The 21,342-nt window shown below is 37.2% G+C and overlaps 1 protein-coding gene across 3 annotated transcripts in view; it reads left to right on the plus strand.

The window, feature by feature from the left end:
* The first annotated feature begins 3,742 nt into the window (after positions 1-3,742).
* Positions 3,743-21,342, plus strand: part of ZMAT3 (zinc finger matrin-type 3) — a 39,958-nt gene continuing 22,358 nt past the window's right edge. For 2 of the 3 annotated variants that reach the window (XM_012737023.2, XM_012737025.2), the window contains exons 1-2: positions 3,743-3,962; positions 7,579-7,905. In XM_012737023.2, coding sequence (XP_012592477.1) covers positions 7,636-7,905 — 270 coding nt within the window. In that variant the 5' untranslated portion in view covers positions 3,743-3,962; positions 7,579-7,635. Of the gene's footprint in view, positions 3,963-4,038; positions 5,531-7,578; positions 7,906-21,342 lie in introns of those variants that run through there. The other variant, XM_012737024.3, reaches the window with a different exon arrangement.

Genomic DNA, 21,342 nt, shown 5'->3' on the forward strand with positions numbered 1-21,342 from the left:
AAAATGCCTGAGAGGTTATTTTGCTTGCTTTGGGATTTTTGTTGTATTGCATTGTTCTGACTGTAAGGAAGGATTGTGTTGAAAAGCAGAGGTTAGTGTGAGAGACAAAGAATTTTGGGGGCTTTCTCTGATGATTTAAAGAAAGAAGTAAATCTGGAAGACATTATGTGTGCTGGCCCAGGCATGTGGAGTCTTAAAGGATGATGCAAATTTCCATACAAGAGGGGATATGACCTGACATGTTGCATCATTACATGGGGAGGGACGAGTGTTCCTTCCTGATTGTGGGTACAGCATTAAGACTTCTGGCTTAGATTCCCCAAAGGCTCAAGCCATGCCACCAAAAGTATGTTAGAACAATCTTCTTGGTAAATAAATTAATGTAAAATGTATATTTTCCCTACATTTAGTATGGGATCTAGTCTAATGAAAAATAATTATCCTTGTTTTAATATGAGAATTTCCTCCTGATCAATTCAGAGAGTTTCACATAATAATTACACTAAAAAGACAACATTTCTATGAAGTACAATTGTCAGGTGCTATAACCTATTATAGAATGGAGGGAACAAATTCCTCATTCATTCATGTATTTATTCCATCAACCACTGTCATACAAATATACTGGTTATGCTGCATCAGGTCATAAAACTCAAGTGTGCAAAAAATCTCTTTCTAAAAAATAATTAAACTTAGTTTCAATATTGAGATCCTGTTGATCCTAAAGAGAGATAATTTAGCCACTTCAACATGTACATTTCTGTAACCCATAAATCTCTCCTGTCCCCAAGTCATTTCTGGCTAAAATGTGATCACTTCAAAATTATCTACCTCCCCCCTTGCTTTTCTGAGGATAGTCTGAAAATTTGAGGGGGAAGGTGGAGGGAGGCAGGTGGCAAGAGAAGGTATCTGGTTGTCAGATTCAAACACCCCTTGGCTTTATCCTCAAAAGTTGATGTCCACTTTTCCATTGCCTTCAGATCACTGGTCTGTGCTTTCAGTTCTGTCCTTCCTCTTTCTGACCTGTAGGCTCTTCAATACACTACAGCCCTCTCTCAGCTCCTTTGAATGGTTTTAAATACCATAAATACTAATAAAATAAAAGAACAGGTTTAGGGGCATTCCTCTGGCTTTTCATGTCCAAACACTTCATGCTAACATGCTGCTGTCTGATGGCTTATTGAGGGGAAACCTTGGTTGCTTTCTGATCTTCACTGGAAATAGATAAATAGATATCAGATGCCCTTGATCTTTAGATCTTCAATCACATCTGGGAGTTCTATTATTTCTATATCCACAGCTTCTTTCAAACCAATCCCAGGGACTGGGGGTGGAGGTGGAGGTGGAGGTGGTACAGGCCTTTCTTGGGGATAAACACCAATACCTCTGGGGTAAGGAAACTTGTTCCCTTAGGTTTGTGGCAGGTTGTATTACTATTTGCAATTAACCACACGTATCCCCCACCCTAACCCTAAAGATTATAATCCATGACCATTGCCATGCGATTTGCCTATAGAAGCAATAGACTTCTTCTCCATGGACTTGGGAAATACAAAAGGCTTTGGCCAATGGGATTTGAATGGATGTATCATGATATCTTGGAAAAGCAGTTTTAAGAGGCTTTGCAAGTTTCTGGCAGCTCTCTGGATCTTCCCATCTACCATGAGAACTGCCAAGTCCTTCATAGCAGCTGCTTCTTCAGGAACAAGAGGACTCATGGAACAGAACCTCGGCTGACCCACAGCATGTAATGCAAGCAAGAAATAAACTTTTGTGGCACAGGCCATTGAGATTTTGGTTTTTTGTTTTTGTTTTTTACAGCCAAAGTGATGGATACATTGTTTATGATCTATTTTTCTTTTGGCTCTTTAGGAGCTGAAACTCATGCAGTCCAACAATTCCAAACCAAAAGCTCTGACTTAGGAGATTATTTTCAGTACCACGAGCTTCAAATGTCTATTAAACAAAGATCTGAGGATTGCCTTCTTTCTTCGTGAGGCAGGAAAGGAAATGCCTAGCTATCTAGGAAGAGTATAAGACCAGGGACAGAGCACATGAAATTGTTCCAATTTTTATCCTGACATACAAGAATGCATAAATCTCTGCAATATAAAATTTGAAAACTCCAACACATCATTCCTAAACTCAAGGAGTTTATAGGACAGATTAAATATCTCTTTAAGTAATTATAATGGGAGGTAACAAATAATAAGGGTGTTATCAAGGTGTGCAGAGGAAGTGTTGTGGGAGCTCATGGAAGAAGGGGCCTCGAAGAATAGGTAGGATTTGGAAATGCATGGAGAGGGGAGAAAAATAATTTCGTACTCAAAATGCAGATGGAGTTAAATCACGGAGGTAGGAAAGTAAAAGGCATGGATGGAACCTTGAGTAAAGGTGAGGAGATTGGTAGGAGGTCAGTTTGGGAAGGCTCACCAAGATCTAGCTGCAGTCCTAGGGAAGTCAGTTTGGGAAGGCTCACCAAGGTGTAGGTGCAGTCCTAGCTAAAGAGTGCGGACCGGGTAGTTTCACAACTGGCTAAAAACCATATAGAAAAAGGGCTAGGGAGTGGATTCCAGCAGGATTTATTATTTTAAAAAAATGTGGACATTTATTAATATAATAAAACTTTGACACATAAAGTATATGTACATATATAGTTGGAAAAACAATTCAGATGTATTAATCTCCCCAAATGGCCAGTATACACTAGCTGTATGTTTGCTTAACAATCATTGCACTTATGCAGTCATTTATGGTTTGTTGATGGTGGTGCTGGATGATGTATGTTTCAGCCAAAAAAACTAGCCTTATTTTCCTTAAGTAGTTTGCCCATTATCAGGGTACCTCTTACTATAATACTTCCATCTCCTGAGCATTTTAATTAATGATTTAAAAAAATCACCACACAACAATGTGAATGTACTTAACACCAGCGAGCTATACTCTGAAAGTAGTAAATTTATACCACTATAAACTATAAAAGTAACCAGCAAATTTTCATATGGGTGAATTTACAAACTAGACTTATAGAGCTGGAATTTCCTCATCTCTCAATGTCAACCCTAGAGATGTCCATTTTGGCAATGGAGGAGGTGACGCCCTAGCGCGGGCCGATCTCTTGCTGGTCCTTGCTGTCTAGCCGGTGTGTCTCTGGGGGTCAGCAGGAAGTCTCTTCCATTTCTCGTTCACTTTAGCGCAGGGGAGAGGGCCGGGGAGTGACAGTGGGGTGTGGGGTGAAGGTCTAGTGCGACCGGGAGGCCACAGGGCAGGCAGCCGCGCTCTTTTCCCTCCATCCTGGGGAGGAGGTGGGGAGAGGAAGAGTTTAAAGGCTCGTCGCAGCAGTTTAAAGGACCCCGGACGTTTCGGCAGCGCCACTCACCGGCCTTAGCCGGTAATCAGCAGGCTGCGGGAAGGGCTGGAATGAAAAATGTTTGGATCTCGATGACAGGCGATGAAAGTTGCAAAAGCTCTGCCCAGGCTTCTGCTTCAGATCAACTTTCCAGGGTATACGATGCACAGCCCGTGGGAGGCGTCTGAGGAGACCGGCGGCGGGCATCCTCCTTCTCGCTCGTGCCTTTGTTCGCCACGCCGGCCCAGCCCGCCGCGCCGGCGGTCAAGGCACCTGACCAGCGCGCCGCCCGCCCGCGCGGTGGGGATGCGGGAGCCGCCGCCGGGCCTGCTCCGCCAGGCACATGCGCAGTGGCGACGCCGGGCCGGCGCCCTCAGTCTCCTCCTCCGCCGCCTCCCGGTTCCGCAGTCACTTCCTGCAGCTGTTTCCCTGTGGGTCGGGTTGGACTGACTTTTGACAGTCAGCCTTCAGCTGTGCAGGGGACTCGGCGGGGGCCAGCCGAGAAAGTTGCTGCGAGGAGAGGCGGAGTCGAGGCGGGCCGAGCCGGCGCGCGGAGCGGCGGGAGTCCCGGGCGGACGCGGCGCGGAGGCTGCCGGCGCGTCCGGGGGTTCCGGTAAGTGCGGGCGCTGAGGTGCCGGGGGCGTTTAGGATGAGCCGGGAGCGCGGGGGACTGGCGGATTCCCGTTGCTGTCTTTTCACCGGCCCTCCACGTGACTGGGCTTGCGCTGCTTTTATTTACCTATTTGTTTGTTTTAAGCATTTCACGTGTACCACTTGGATCATCTATGCTTGCAGCTGCCTTGGCCCTCGCACTTGCCCTCGCCCCGGGGGAGCTGGGGGATTCCATCTTTCGTGATGGCATCCTTATTGGATTGAGGCGTGCGAGCGTGTGTGTGTGTGTGTGTGTGTGTGTGTGTGTCCCTTCATGTGTGTGCACGCACATCTTAGGAATGTAAGGTATATGTGGGCAATGCTGAAGTATCTGTGGCTTTGATTCAGAAATATAAACGGTTCCTTAGGATTAGGGACCGTCATAGCCGAGAGAGGAAAACATTCACTAGTTTACCAAGGCCTCTTCCCAGTTTCTTGCGTTCTTTCCAGCCTTCCTTATATGATATACCTTGCCTCGGCTGATTATTTTATATTTTTCTCCATCTTTTCCAGTCTTGCTGCGTTCGATGACCTCTGAGTAATGCTTGCCATCTTTTCCTCATTTCCAGAATTCCCAATTACAGACTTCCCTAGTTTACTGAGGTGCCAGTAACCTGTTCCTTTATTCTATCCTCTTTCTTCTGAAGATTTCTCCAAATGAGAAAGAGATGTTTTTTAATACAGTATGTGAAAAGTAGGCCCCAGTCCAGTCTTGAAAACTAAGTATGCTATGATCATTCATTTTCTTTAAACAGGGTACATTGTGACGCTTTGATTTCCTTTAATGTCCTTTCAACCCCTTTCCAAACCAGGACATTAACTGCCATAAATCCTTCATTTATGCTACCACAAGCATCAAATTGAGTAGTTTTTACAAATCTGAGGAATATTTATATCAGCCTTCAAATTAGTCTCTTTTAAACTAATGTAGCAGTTGAACTGATCTGAGTTGCGTATGCTTTGGGTTTCTTTATGTTCCATAATTCATGCATTAAATGAAGGCTTGGTTTTCTTTATTTTTAGATTTATATTTTATACTGATTTTTGTTTGCAAATGTACTAATACCTGATGTAATTGTCATGTATAGATATTTTTCTGGGAGTTGATGTTATTGTGTTGATTGTTAAATATATAGAATAAATAAATTTGGAATATCTAGCTATTCTTTAAAAATTATAAACATAAAATGTGATATTGGGTAAGTCTGTATTTGGCAAGAATTTTTTTCTTAAATCAGGGAATTTTATCACCTCTGGCAGGGGGCCTTTTGTGCCTCTGTGCTTTGAGAAGGGCCTTTATTTTGATGGAAACCTGTAGATAACACTGGAGGAGACACATGCTGGAATTTCCTCAAGAGGGAGTGAGCTTTCAAAAAACAAGTCTAGACATGTCTAGGCAATTGGTAGCATTTGATTTTCTGTTTATATTGTTAATTTCCTTTATCCAGATGTTTTGACACCCTTCTCCACCTTTTCTCTTATGAACCAACAACGATTGTGGCAATTTGGCATCAGTATGACTCTGTACAGGTAGTATATGTGGACTTTTAACATTATGAATTATTACAATGAGGTAGTTAAACTTTTTAAAAAGCTGGGTTTTGTCTTCATAGTTTCTTTTCATTGAATGACCATACCTGTCTTTGCTTTCTGGTTGTCTTTGCTTGGTTTAATTGAAAGAAATAATACCATTATAGAAAACTTGACTTTTTAAATGTTCTAAGTCTATATTGCATTTCTTTTTATTTATTTATTTATTTTTTAATATTGCATTTCTTTATGTTCCCAGAGATATGGCAGCATACTTCTGCTTAAGAGTCAAATAATATTATTGTTTTTCTAAATAGTCTGATTAATAAAAAGTATTGTTAAATACTATGACTAATAATTTATCCACTCTGCCCTTAACTACATTATTTCTCTGTGGCACTGATTTCCTCTTGTCTGCAGAACCTGAATTTAGTATCAAAGTTGTTACTTGATTGCAGTTTTCAGGTGCTGTGTAGTTACCAAATGTGATAGACTTTTAACTTTTCAAAATTTACTTGATTCATTTTAGTATATCTATTATTGCCATAATATACACATTTGCATTGCTGATGGAAAATTTCAGTAGCTTAAAATAGCCATATTATGTTGACCAAGAGAAGAGGTTTTAATAGTATTGTATTGAGAAAGGGGAGGGAGTTGTAGATTTTGCAATAAGGATCCTAATTTGGGTTAATTAGAATCTTGGGAACTCAGAGGTATACTGTGGTTCATTTTAAGGTACTCAAGGTTAGAAGTTGCCATCTGGGTGGGAAGCAGTAGAAATCATGAATAAGATTGAAGAAAGGGTGGAACATATTGGGTCTTTTCTGAGGGAAACAGAATAGCGACTATCAGTTATTTAATAAATAGGGTGGAAGAAATATCCAGTAGCCTGAGGAACTGGAATTATACCAAGGTTTATGGTAGTGTGATCCATTACTACATTGGACATTTACTTGATATCTTATTTTGTGCAGGTAATTTACTTTTAGAAGGAGAAAAAAATATTTTGATTTTACAGGGGATTCATGAGTATAGTCTCATGTATATATGAGTATAGTCTTAGTATATATGAGTATAGTATATAAGGTGGGGTCATAAACTTAAGAGCCTACAGGGATCAGGCAAGTAGCATAAGTACAGGCACCAGCTGAATGGGGGCTGAGGTGGCCTGGGGAAGGCAGGCCTGGTTCCAGGGGCAGTGCCTTTGAGCATTAACAAGCTAGTTATTTCCCAGGTAGGAATGTGGGCCAAGTGTTGCCAGATCATCCTTTTATCAAGAGAAACCACGAATCTGTTAATTATTAAATGTTGACAACTAATTCATTTTAAAAGATGAAAACAAACAAACAAACAAAAAAACCCACTGTATATTCCAAACAGCATATCTGTGGTTGTGTGTGGCCTACAGTGCATCTCTTTGCAACCTTTGCTGTAAAGAATCATTAGCTCAACTACTTAAATATTGCTGGTTGCATCAGAAGGAACACTTTTATTTATTTCTGTCACATTTTAACCGTGGGTTATTCCTAGAGTTCCTTGATATTTTAGCTAGTTCTAGAAGTGTTTTAAGGATTCTGAGAGGTGGTACTCTGTTTGACATGGGATGGAAAGGAGATATTTGCTAAGATTCTTAACTGGTGGTGTTTTTGTCTATGGACAGTTATCATCAAGAGTGTTTAAGTGTAAGTGTGCCTGAAGGAAAGGGTCTGGAAAAGGTGACCTTTGATGTTCATTTCAGCCATGTGACTTTTAGATTTAATTAGCCATGGATGCAATGCTATTAATGTTCATGGGCCAGAGGGATAGCAGTTGGAGCTGTGCCAAGCAAAATAAAGCCACATCTATAATGCCATTCTCACTGGTAGAGTATTGTGTCAATATGAATTAACGCAGGGGAAGTCTGCTAGATGAAGCAAAAGGAAAAAAGTCCCAAAAATGGGATTGGGGAAGTAGAGGAAAAGGTCATATGATGTCTTTTACATGTGGTATTTCTGAGGTCTCCTTTTTAAGTGAGTACTTTTTTTTTTTTTCTGCTGTTGATTCAGATTTGAAGACCCAGCTTCTCATCATCCACTGGATTATGCTCAAGGCTTTCCTACCCAATGATCCTCCTGCAACACACAGGGCTTCCTCCGCCTAAGCATCCCTTAACTTCTCCTCCTATGTCAGTGGCCACCAGGTCTACAGGATCCTTGCAGCTTCCACCACAGAAGCCTTTTGGGCAGGACACTTCCTTGCCTCTGGCAGGGGAAGAAGAGTTACCTAAGGGAGGGGAACAAGACTCTGCCCTGGAGGAGCTATGTAAGCCCCTGTACTGCAAACTCTGCAATGTCACTTTGAACTCAGCGCAGCAAGCCCAGGCTCATTATCAGGTAAGAGGAGAAAAGAAAATCAGGCATTTAGTGGGGTGAACATTTCAGGGCTCTGCCTATTTAGCATTTGCCTCTCCAGATATGACTAAACAATGATTATGCCTGGAAAATCAAGATGGCTTAGAGAACAGCTATTAGTTTGTTTGATTAGAAGCATAATGTTCTTACTTTAAAAATAAGTATCACTTTTCATAGCTTCTCAACCTCCTACACTAAGCTGTGTGGCATTTGATAGCTTACCAGTCTTTGTAGGCAAATGTAAATCATCTATGCTGGCATTGGAACCTATAGTTCTAAGGAGAAAAGATATTTAAAACATGATGCACCAAACTCAACTCAGTGTGAAATTGTTTAAAAGCTTGTATAATTTTCATCAGTTCAGGGTAATCTGTGTGTATGACTATTATGCTTTCCATTTTTGACTTCTGATTCTTCCTATATATCTTATCGCTGGTAAGGAGAACACAGGTATCTTTTTGTAATGAGAATAAAATGACATTGGAATATCGATACCTATTCTTCATTCATAATAAATATACTCTGATTTCTGTTAGTGCTTTAGTGTGAACTGATACTGATTTTTTTAAGATTTAAAGTTTTTACTTCCATGTGGAAGAGCTAGTGGAAAGGATCATTTTAAAGAGTAATAGTAAAGAACAAATGGAAAATTAAATTTTGGCTAGAAAGAGAGGGTACAGTATTTCTTTTTATTCTAGATTGTTGTCTGTATAAAATTATATAATTTCTTTTTTTGGAGAAAAGAGACTTGGGAAATAATTGAGGCCAAACTCCACTGAATCATACTTTCTGGGTCATCATTGATTTGATTATTTATTATTTATATGAATATCTACAATAATATGACATTATGGTAGAAGACTATTCCACTGGTATTTCCTCTATCATGCCACTGTAACTTTCTCCAGCTTAAAGTTTTTGTTTACTCTGAGTATAAGTCTTTTCTGTTTTGTTTTGATCCCAAAGACTGATAATTTTGTCACTTTGTTCTTGTATGTTGGAAATATTTTGATGGTGAATTGCTTTCTCTGGGATTTAGGGGAAGATAGTATGCATTGCTTTCCCGGAGTTCCCATTGTTCAGCTTTGTTTTGCCCTCAGATGCAGAGAGTTGAGTTAATTATCTCTCTCAGGTCTTGGCACATGTCATCATGGGTTCATAAAGGCCTCTTATGGTTTTAATTTTACATTTTTTCCCCCTTTCCCCAACCTCTGCTCTCACTCCTCTGTGTACGACTCTCTACTACAGTGGTTTGTTACAGGGTCTCCCACTGCTTGTTTTTACCATCCAAGCAGAGTCTGTTAGGATGATTAATCTCAAACTCAAGACTAGATTAGCTTTCTTCATTTATTCCTGTAGAATGTTCAGTTACGGCCTAAGAACCACTTTGAAAAATGAAGCCTGGGTTCTAAAGTTTTGGTTTTTAGCTGTATAAAGACCCTAATAAATCATTAACTTGGGAGCAAACCCACCTGTGTCTCATACATACATATAATTGCTTTTTAAAGAAGAGTTTTTTAGATTTATGAGGGAAGACTGTTGGGCAATGTGTAATTTAATGTGTATGTGTGTGGATTATACATATACTTCCTTTTTTCTCTGAATATCACTTTGTGACTCTATGGATAGTGATGGATGCTTCTGATTATGCATAAAGAGAATTAAGTTTGTTGCAAGGTCATTGGATTATAAGGCTTAAACTAGATAAGAAACAGAATCAACATTTATTTGGCTTTTTCCTTTTGGGTTTTATTATACATTTTTGTGTGTGTTTGCTCTAAACTTTTTAGTTGACAAGATTAGTCATTATATTTAATTTTAGTTCCCTCAGTGACACAGTATATAAATAAATTAGAAAATATAAGAAAAAGGAAGTACAGTTTAGGTAAATTCCTCAAAAATCAGAATTTTTAAGTGGAAAGCTAGAGGAGAAGGATAGCATATCATAGGGACAATTTAAGCAGCCAAAAACGGGTAAAGATAGGGGGAAGAAGAAGAGGCAAGTGGATATTAAGAAAGTAGAACCTAATGGAAAATGAAAAATTTGGATGCAATAAAGCATATTTCTAAGCTTAGAAGCAAAGATTTGAATGAGACCAATGTTACTGATAACTCTTAAAGAGGGAAAAGATAGAAATAGTCAAGATGAGAGAGTGTAGATCAAAGAGTAGATCAGAATTATAAGAGTAGATCATAATCTGGAGGTTGGTGAACCAACATAGAAGGAAAGCATAGCAATGCTAGCCTGAAAGATGCATCAAAGGTACATAAACAAGTGGTGATAAAAGAAAGGCTATTAAAAATAAGGATAAGACCAACAAGTAAGGCTTACCAAGCACCAGGAATAGTCAGAATGGCAATGACTATAGACTAATAAAACAAAGTGGTATAGGTTTAAATGAGATAATGGATATAAAATTTGATTTCAAGGCTAAAATCCTGCTTTGTAATTTTTAATACAGAGTAATACCAAACCATAAATTCAATATTTCAGTTATGTACAAGACAAAAGGGGTCACTGGTAACCTGTTTATGAGCTAGAAACACCTTTGTGTGAAATGGTAAATCACTGTGATTACATTACTCACAACTTTTTAGTCAATTGATGCCATTGTTGAAATCACAAAGTTTCAAATTGCCGAAGGTATTGTAAACAACCGTGGTTACACTAGAGCCTGTCTATATCGTGTTCCAGTAATCCAGGACAAGCAGTGGAAACTGCTTAATAATACTTCCCTTTAAGCTCACTACCATTTTTTCCTGACACTCTGATGTTCCCAAGCTTGAGCTACTTATACATGACCCATGTTTATCTGTAGTAATCACAGATTTAGTTTTATTCCTTGGTTTATTCTAAACCTGGTCAGGCAGCTTTAAAACATTCTCAGCTGTCATTTTGTTTTTAATGAAGTTATCTAATTTTGCAGTCTCAAAATTATGGCTTTGGTTATAATCTAATTTAAAATCAAATCTTTGGAGGAGGAACATGTCTTCATTTTATTAAAATCTATCTGCATGCTTAAGGTTACTTAGGGCAAGCTGGCATGAAGTAACATAACACTGTTTCATCAGCATAAATGCCCAGAGGAAGAGTTGCTTTACGATGGAAGGTTAGTAATGGAAATAGAAAAAAAGCAAAAAGCATAGATAAATTTTGCTAAGGCACCCACAGTTTAAAGTCACCAATTTATCTGCTAATTTTTATATCCGTTTGAAAAGAACTAGTTACTCAAAGTACATTTCTAAAATTTGTCATAAACATAGATTTCTATTTGTAATACTTAGTAGCCAGAAAACAACCTATCATATTAATTAGATTGATTAGAAAGAAGGAACACAGATAGAAAAAATAGTTATAGAATTATGATTCTAAATGTAATGGTCTTAATTCATAATGACGAGAATGCAAGAAGGTTTTTCCTAACATTTAAAGCACAGCTTTTGGCACATTTTAACATTGATCACCCAGGTTTGGTTCAGCTAATTAAATCTTAGCTAATCTTTATGTTTTTAAAATTCTTCTGTCTGTTTTTCAAATGAACTTGCAGTGGACTGAGAATGGTCAAAATACACTTCACATTTGGTTTTGACTCAGTGCTTCATACAGTGGCATACATACTTTGGAATATAACAGATTTGGGCTGGAATCATGGTTTAGCTACTTTAGGCAAGATACTTAATCTCTCTTTATTCAGTATCTGTAAAGTAGGGGTCATTGTACCTCCCTTGCAGGATTGTGAGAATTGTGTATGTTATATTAATAAATGCTGGTTGATTGAAATAGATTTCTGTTATTTGGAAGTGTTTGGGTCTCAAATGAGCACAAGTTCCTTTCATCTGTAGTTTCACAAGGACATAAAATGAGAAGATACATACAACTCTCTTACTGTTGTTACTACTTTGATACTAACTTGCCATAGGACCTTGTATAAATGAGTAAAACTCTGTTTTCCTTGGTCATTCTTTAAAGATACTCTTCTAGATACTTGATTATCTTATGAACTATTTATAAAGAATAATTTAACCAACAGATGAGGTAATATAAAATGATTCTCAAATGTAAAAGTGCTTTCAACCATACTAGTAGGCCTGCCAGCTTAGTCCATTTACCTAAGAATAAGTCCTTTTTGGCTTTTGTTCTGCTGCCTGAAATGACCAGTTCTGTAGGCTCTTCTAGCTCTTGCTTTGTTCACTTTAAAGGACAAAAGCTCTCCATGATCCTGCCATTAGCTAGATCTCACCAGTTTTCTGCCTCCTTGTCTGAATCCACCCCTACCTCGTTTCTTTTTATTTCAGAAGAATAGATACCCTTCCTTTTGTCTAAGTTTGATTCCTCACCCTGTACTCTGGATTTCATCACCTGTCTTCACCTCTTTACCTCAATCAAATTAAAATTTACTCAAGTCTCTTCTTTATAAGTAAAAATAGAAACAGTAACCTTCCCTTTACTTTTAATCCGTCTTGTTAGCAACCTTTCTCCTGTTCTCTTTCGTCCTTAGAGTTCTGCTAGATACATTTCCCATTCATTCCCCAGCTCACTGTTCTCTAGTTTCCATTACAATATTACACTGAAATGGTCCTTTCCACGGTTGCCCATGATCAGGCAGGCCAAACCTAGCTCTTTCTTCCTTTACCTTTTTGTAATGTTTGCCATTGGAACTTCCTCCTTAAATATTTAAAACATATTTTTGCTAAAATAATGCTTGTGGAATAAAGGGCTTATAATGAAAAGCAGTGATTACCTGAACAGTGATTACCTGATTCCCCACTCATTCCCTAATTTTTCTTTCTTCTCTATTCTGTTCTCCTTTCTACCTCTGGCTGTAGTTTTACCTTGACACTATCAAGATTGACTGCATTTTCTTTTATTCTATCAAATTAAGTTTTCCGTGCTCTATTTGCAGATTGATTCCAATTGTTGAAACTTGGCATTCAGCTTTTGCATTATTATGAGTAGAGAAATATTGTTCATCACAGAGCTGTTTCTTTTTGTATGTTTCTAGTGTCATGGTCCCATTCTACTCAAGAGATGTTCAAATAACCCTTTCTTGAATACCACCAATTGCTCAAATTCACCTGTTTAGTTTGCTTCATATGTGGATTATAACTTTGAAATAGCTCTCTGTCTTTCCTTGAGTTTCTGATGCTGTTTAAAAAAATGTGGAGAAGAATCTTAAGCCTTTTAGAAAAACTGTTAGCTTCTTAATCTGGATTTCTTTGTGTTACTTATAATCCATTTCATTTTTTCTTCACAAAACTGCTGATTTCCTGTTCCCATTTGAACTAGTTGTTCTAATTTGGATTAATTGTTCCATATTTGAATCCTGACTTTGTTGTGTAGCTTGGAGTACATCTTCACATTATTTTCAGGAAGAAAAAAATGAATATAAATGTATGTTACAACACATCTCTCTCTCTCTTTGAAATAAAATGAGGGAGTAATGGGAAATAAATTTTTCTGAGCCCTTGTATTTCTAAAAAATTTTTGCATTGTGCCTTCATATTTAACAATTCAGATCCAGGTTGAAACTTATTTTTCTTCAGGGTGTTAAAGGCCCTACTCCATTTTTTTTTTTAAGTCATCTAATGTTACTGGAGAGAAATCTTATTCTGATTCTTGTTCTTTTGTAGGTGACCTGTTTTAATTGTGTGTCTTTTTTTCCCCCTGGAAGCTTTTAGGCTCTCCTTTTATCATTGGAGCCTAAAATTTCACAATGATGGTTGTGTCTAGGTCTGGATCTTTTTTCATTTGTCCTGGTCAGCACTTAAGTAGATCCTTTCAGTTTGTCTACTCCTGTTTCTCTTGAGCTCTGGGGAATGTTTTTAAAAATATTATTTCTTAGTTAATATTGACTGTATTTTTTTTGTCTCTCTCTCTCTAGAAATCCTATTAGCCCCTGTCCTGGACCTGTTGGATTGATTCTTTTTTATTTTTCCAGCCTTATTGAAGTATAATTAATAGATTGATTCTTTATATTGCTTGTCTCTGCTCTCTTTTTCATTCCTTTACTTTTTACTTGAATTTGAGAGGTGTTCTTAACTTCTAATCTTATATTGATTTTTAAAAATTTTGACAATCATAGTTTTAGTTTTTAAAGACCTCTTGATTTCTTATTGTTCCCTTTTCATAGTGTGCTTTGTAGAGCATTAGTTAAGAACATGAAATCATAGACTTTGGAGTCAGGCTAGTATTGAACTTGTGGTCTTACTGCTTGCTAGATCTGTGATGTTGGAAACATTTCCTTGATATTGTTGAGTGTTCTAGGGTGCAGTGGAACCAGATTGTCCCAGCTCTACCACTTACTTGTGGCTTTGAATTATTTTTATTTTATTAACTTTTTAGTCTGAATTATTTTAGACTTACAAAACAGTTCCAAAAATAGTACAAAGAAGACTTGTGTGTACGTTATTGAGATTCCTCAAACATTAACATTTTATATAAATATAGTATAATTGTCAAAATCAGGAAATTAACACTGATTAAATAATATTATCTAACCTATAAACTATTTACATTTCACCAATTGTCTACTAATAACCTTTTTCTGGTTCTAGTATTCAATCCAAAATGAAATTCTGTAAGTAGTTTTCATGTCTCCTTAAATCTGACAGATTTTTGTTTTTTCTTTGCTTTTTATGATCTTACAACTTTTGAAGAGTTGTTTTGTAGACTGTTCCAAATTTGGGCTTGTTTGATGTTTGATTAAATTCAGATTATGTCTTTTTTGGCAAGAATACTACAGAAGTGATGCTGTGTTCTTCCCAATACATTGTATCAGGAAGGACATGATGTGAATGTGTTATTACTGGTGCTGTTAACTTTGATCACTTGGTAAAGGTGGAGCCTGCCAGGGGTTTCCTTTGTGAAGTTACTGTTTTTCTTCTTATGTTCAATAAATATCATGTGGGATATTTGATATCTCAAATATCCTTTGAGACTATGTGAATGTTTTATTTCTGATCATATTTTTGCTCACTGATGATTCTTACCTGCAATGATTATTACTGTGATATTTGCCAAATGATAATTTTTCTTTTTTAATCATTTCTTCTAAACTTATTAGTTGGAATTTTACTTTAAGGAAAAATTTTTCCATTTGTCCATTTATTTATTTATTCAGTTATTTATTTATATCGCCATGGACTTATGGGTTTTTATTTTATCCTAGGCATATAATCTATTACTATCATTTTTTATTTTCATGTTTAAAGGTTTGACCAGTGTGAGTCCCTTAAAGTTGATGCTTGTGTCCGTTTGACACTCCTTCAGATATTTTTGCGTACTTTCTTACTTTCTGGTTATATAAAATATTTCTGGGTCTTATACTTTCTGTATATGCCAGCCATTTTTCAAAAAGTCTGGTCTCTTTTAATGGAGAATGGTATTTAGAAGCCAAAATCTAGGTGCTAGGCATTCTCTTTGGTACTGGGTTGTTATTATTTCTAGACCCTTTCATTGGACATAGCTAGTAAATATATATATGTATACACACTTTTTTATCTCTGTGTACATATGTTAAATGTGAGTTTAAACTGATACCTCAAATCTCAGTACAACTCAAATGTTCATTCTTGCTTTCTGTCTTTTCTTGTATTTAACTCCTTTCTTTGATAGCAAGAAGCCTGGGCTTTCATTATTCGCAAAATACACATGCAAGTACATACATACATGCACACACTGCCATGTACTCAATACACATAAAGTAGTTTTGGAATTGATAATCCATACCCCTGTGAAAAAACAAACCCACTGCCAGAGGATATTCATATACCATTCATTTTGTCTTTAGCATTACAATACATAGTCAAAATATTGTTTTTCCAAGTTCGTAGGTTACAAAGGTGGGATCTACAATGATTCTCCTTTGTAAAGTTATTATTTTTCTTTTTTGTATTTAATAAGTATCATTTGGGAAGATAATTTGTGACCATGTGAAATTTGAATGGTATTTTTCTTTCCTCCTTCAGTGTGGTTATTCATTTTTTTATATAGTTAATTTGTTTCTGTTTATATTTCATTTTTGGTCTTTTGCAGTCTTTGTTGATTTTGATTCTTTTTTATAAGTCTGTAAAATATTAATACAGTTCTAAAAGTCGGAACTATAGAAAAATGTATACTCAGAGAGGTATCACATCCCACCATCCTTTGTAGTCCATTCTTATTCCCCTAATATTTATGTGTTTTAAAATGACTTTACTCCTCTGTTTTGTTTTTTAATGTTTTAGTGTTTGGCTTGTTGGTTTGCTTTAATTTTAGTTTTTGTTGTTTTTTTTTTTAAGAGACAGAGTCTCACTCTGTCACCCAGGTGTGATCATAGCTCACTGCAGCCTCGAACTCTTGGCCTCAAATGATCTTCCTGCCTCAGCCTCCTCAGTTGCTGGGACTACAAGCACATACCACCATGCCTGGCTAATTTTTTAAAAAAGTTTTTTTTATTGAGATGGATCTTTTATGTTGCCAAGGTTGGTTTTGAACTCCTAGGCTCAAGCAATCCTCCCGCCTTGGCCTCCCAAAGTGCTGGGATTACAGGAGTGAGCTACTACACCTGGCCTGGTTTGACAGTTTTGAATGGCATCGCAGCTGTTCCCATTGCAGAATCAATGAGCTTATTCTACTTCCCCCTGTTCTTTTTCCTTTTCTTCCCATTTTTTGTTGCATTGTTGCTACTGTGTCATAATTTGTAACATTTGAGGATTAACCTTTCATCCTCCTCTCCACCTTTATTTTAGTCTTTGATCTACAATTATATATATGAAGATATTCACCATCAGCCCTTTTTCTGAAGTTGTCCTACTCATTTTATTGTTGCTCGAAGCTCTAAAAGATTCCTCAAGAAGGACTTATGAGTACTGAATGTCCTAAGTTCCTGTATGTTGAAAACTGTTTCTCTGTAGTCTTGAAATTTAATACAGGGCTAGTTGGCAGGATATAAAATCCTTGATTGACGTTTTCATTAAGTTTTTAAAAGATATTGCCCATTGTTGTTTTGTTTTATATATTATGGGTGCCATTCTAATTCTTTTGCCTTTGTAAGTTATTTGATTTTTTTGCCTGGAAAGCTTGAGGGCTTTTTCTTTTTTCTTTGAAGTCTCATAAATTTTCTAATATATATCTAGATTTGATTGTTCTGGCTTAATTTTCCAAGATTACCTGTTAACACATTTTTAACATATAGATTCAATCTTCATTTAGTTTTGGAAAATTTTCTTGGGTTATAGTTTTAAATATTAGTTCTGTTTGATTGTTTTGTTTTTCTTCTTCAGGGACTCCAGTTTTATATAAGTTATTCCTTCTTGGCTTGTTTTCCATTTCTACTGCTTCCTCTCTGACCCTTTTAATTCTTTCTTTATATCACTTTTATTTTCCGGATTGCTTTTCTACCTTTCTTCAGTGCCGCTTAGTACTTTTCATTTGAGTATTCTCCCTTGTCACTTTTAATTTACCTTTCATTTTTGAGATGATTCTCATTTTCTTTCCAAGTTACCCTTATTTTCATTTCTCACTGTGTTTTTCTTTGTACATTCGGAATTTCTGATTCGGGGTGATCTTCAAATGATTGAATATATTCAGTTTAATTTAGAGTGTTACCTTACTGGTTTTCTCCTGTTTCATGTTTTTGTTGGGGAGGGGAAAGGGGAGATTTCATTTGCTGAGATGTATTGAATTTTTAGTAGTAATTTTGTATAGACTTGATTAATTTTCTTCTGTTCATTTTGTGATCCTGTGATTAGGGGTAGTTTATGAGTTTCTTAATGACAACCTCTTCTATCACTGTAATAAAGTCTAGTTTTTTAATTTTTTTTTTTTTTGGTGGTCTGTGGAAGGTTTGTATGCCTTTTGATTTTTGTTTTGCGGGACACTAACTTATCCTATTTTGCTTCATTTCCCTTTAACTTCCCAGATGCCAAAGGATGTCCCTTCCTTCCTTTTGCCTTTTTTTTTCTCCAGAAGCCACATTGAAGATAGCCACTTCAGATCGTGTATGTTTAAGCTACTTTTCCAGTAGTCATTACTCTGATCCACCAGATCATATTTAAGTATTTACAAACTTAGGGTGGATTATCTTTTTCTGGTAGTGGTTTTAGAGCAATTGTAGGCTTGCTTCTAGTTCCCTTCTTCTCTCCTTCCTACATTTTTTGTTAGATTCCCATTGTTTACTTGAAGGCTTGTGACAGGAGCATGAAGGATTACTCCCTGGGATTTGATGTTTTTTCTATTTACAGTTATTTTGAAGACTGGGTACTCTGTGCTTCTATAATGTGGAGGGCATGGTTTTTGTGTAGTTTTGTTGTTCTTAATGTTCTGTATTTTGCAGAGAATATACAGGGAGACCCAAATCTAAGCAGCCAATACCTAGCTATTGGGAAGCTCTTGGGCATTGTTTTTTTTTTTTTTTAATAGAAACAGAGTCTCACTGTATTGCCCAGGCTGAAGTGCAGTGGCATAATCATAGCTCACTGTGGCTTTGAACTTCGTGCCTCAAGTGATTCTCTTGCCTCAGCCTCCCGGCTAGCTGGCATTACAGACACATGCCGCCATACCTGGCTCATTGTTAATTTTTTAAAGCAAAATGATGACTCTCCCTATATTGCCCACGCTGGTTTCAAACCTCTGGGCTCAAGTGATCCTCCCGTCTCAGCCTCCATAGCACCCAGCCTCTTGGGCAGGTTTTTAAGTATCTAAGCTTAGTTTCCTCATATGTAAAATAGGGATAATAATTGTACCTACCCAATAGACATTTCATGAATATTAAGAGATAATATATATGAAGTGCTTCAAACACTGCCTGACACATTATAAGTGCTCAAAAATTGCTAGTTGCCATTATTATTATTGTCATTATTATGTTATGGATGCAGTATCTGCTTGAATACTACTGGGGATGCTGCTTTGGTAATAAAAGGTGATAGTATCTAAAGTTAACTCTTCCAGTAGTACTGTACATCTCATGTGCCTTTTCAAGGACTGTGCTTCTGTAGCCATGCCCTTTGGCTCCCACACCATTTGTTCTGTTCTTAGTAATTTCTTCCTGTTGTCATGTAAATAAGCCTGAATGCAACCCACCTTTAAAAAAAATCTTTCAGTGACCTCATTTGCTCCTCTAACTCCACGCCCTTTTTCTCTGCTCCCCAGCATAGTAGAACTTTTATAGATAGTTGCTTATACTAGTTGTTTCCATTTTCATAACTTTCATTCTCTCCTTAAGTCACACCACATGATTTTTTATCTCTTTATCTCTTACCATTCTATTGAAATGATTCTTACCAAGGCCAATCTTCACCTTTCTCTTTGCAAATCCAAGCATTACTTCTCTGTCCTGACTTTACTCAACCCCACAGTAGCTTTTGACCTAGTGAAAACAGGTCAAAAATAATTTAAAACACATAATGTTTATTATGAAATCCTTCAGATATAAAGCACAAAAAAATAATGAAGTTTTGTATTTGTTATATAGCTTACAGGATAAAAATTATTAATTCAACTGAAGTCCCCATGTATCCATTCCTATTGTATCTCTCCTATGCTCCTAGTTGCAGCCACTATAATGAATTGATATTTATTTATTTATTTATTTTTTGAGACAGAGTCTCACTTTGTTGTCCAGGCTAGAGTGAGTGCCATGGCGTCAGCCTAGCTCACAGCAACCTCAAACTCCTGGGCTCAGCGATCCTACTGCCTCAGCCTCCCGAGTAGCTGGGACTACAGGCACGCACCACCATGCCCGGCTAATTTTTTGTATATATATTTTTAGTTGGTCAATTAATTTCTTTCTATTTTTGGTAGAGACGGGGTCTCACTCAGGCTGGTTTCAAACTCCTGACCTTGAGCAATCCACCCGCCTCGGCCTCCCAAAGTGTTAGGATTACAGGCGTGAGCCACCGCGCCCGGCCATGAATTGGTATTTATTGTTACCATACCTTTTTTTGTACTTTTACAACATATGTATTTACCTATATATTAATAATATGTATCATTTTTCATGTTTTTAAACCCCATATTAAAAATTGTTCTTACATATCTTTTGCAGCTTGCTCTTTTTATTCAGCTGTTGTGTTACAAGAATCATTCGTGTTAGCATGCATGGCCCTGGAATGTTTATTTTCACTACTACTGTTTAGTATTCCATTATATGAATAGACTACAATTTATTCTATAGATGGACACTTAGTTGTTTCCTTTTTTTTTTTTTTTTTTTGCTGTTAAAAAACAGTCTTTCTAGGAACATTCTTACAGATATCTCCTAGTGGATATGTTTCTGTTAGGTAACACCTAGAAGCAGAGTTTCGAGGTCATGATGTACCTAAACTTACTTTTGGGCCAGGGTTGTTCTAGGCTTCCAGGATACTACATTTACCCCGTCTTCAGCTTCATAGGCCAGGTATTCTCAGTCTCATTTTTTGATTCCTCATTCTTTTTTTTTTTTTTTTTTTTTTTTTTTTTTCTTTTTTTTTTCTTTTTTTTTTTATTTTGGCATATTATGGGGGTACAGATTTTAAGGTTTCAATAAATGCCCATTCCCCCCCTCCCCCCAAAAGTCTGAGTCTCCATCATGACCATCCCCCAGATGGTGCACATCTCACTCACTATGTATGTATATACCCGCCCCCCTCCCCCCTCCCCCCTGCCCAATACCCTATTACTGTAGCACCTATGTGTCTACTTAGGTGCTACTCAGTTAATACCAGTTTGCTGGAGAATATATCTGGTGCTTGTTTTTCCATTCTTGGGATACTTCACTTAGTAGTATGGGTTCCAGCTCTAACCAGGAAAATATAAGGTGTGCTATATCACCATTGTTTCTTAGAGCTGAATAGTACTCCATGGTGTACATATACCACATTTTATTAATCCATTCTTTGATTGATGGGCACTTGGGCTGTTTCCACAGCCTTGCAATTATGAATTGTGCTGCTATAAACATTCGAGTGCAGGTGTCTTTTTTGTAGAGTGTCACTGGATCATTTGGGTAGATGCCCAGCAATGGGATTGCTGGATCAAATGGTAGATTCACTTGGATCGCTTTAAGGTATCTCCATATTGCTTTCCACAGAGGTTGAACTAGTTTGCAGTCCCACCAGCAGTGTAGGAGTGTTCCTCTCTCTCCGCAACCACGCCAGCATTTATTGTTTGGAGATTTTTTGATAAAGGCCATTCTCACTGGGGTTAAGTGATATCTCATTGTGGTTTTGATTTGCATTTCCCTGATGATTAGAGATGTTGAGCATTTCTTCATATGTTTGTTGGCCATTCTTCTGTCTTCTTTAGAAAAATTTCTGTTCAAGTCCTTTGCCCACTTTTTAATGGGGTTATTTGATTTTTTCTTCCTAATTTTCGTGAGTTCTAAGTATATTCTAGTTATCAGTCCCTTATCGGATGCATAGGATGCAAAAATTTTCTCCCATTCTGTAGGCTGTCTG

This window comes from Microcebus murinus, chromosome 1 (genome assembly GCF_040939455.1).
Source record: "Microcebus murinus isolate Inina chromosome 1, M.murinus_Inina_mat1.0, whole genome shotgun sequence".
Taxonomy (NCBI): Eukaryota; Metazoa; Chordata; class Mammalia; order Primates; family Cheirogaleidae; genus Microcebus; species Microcebus murinus.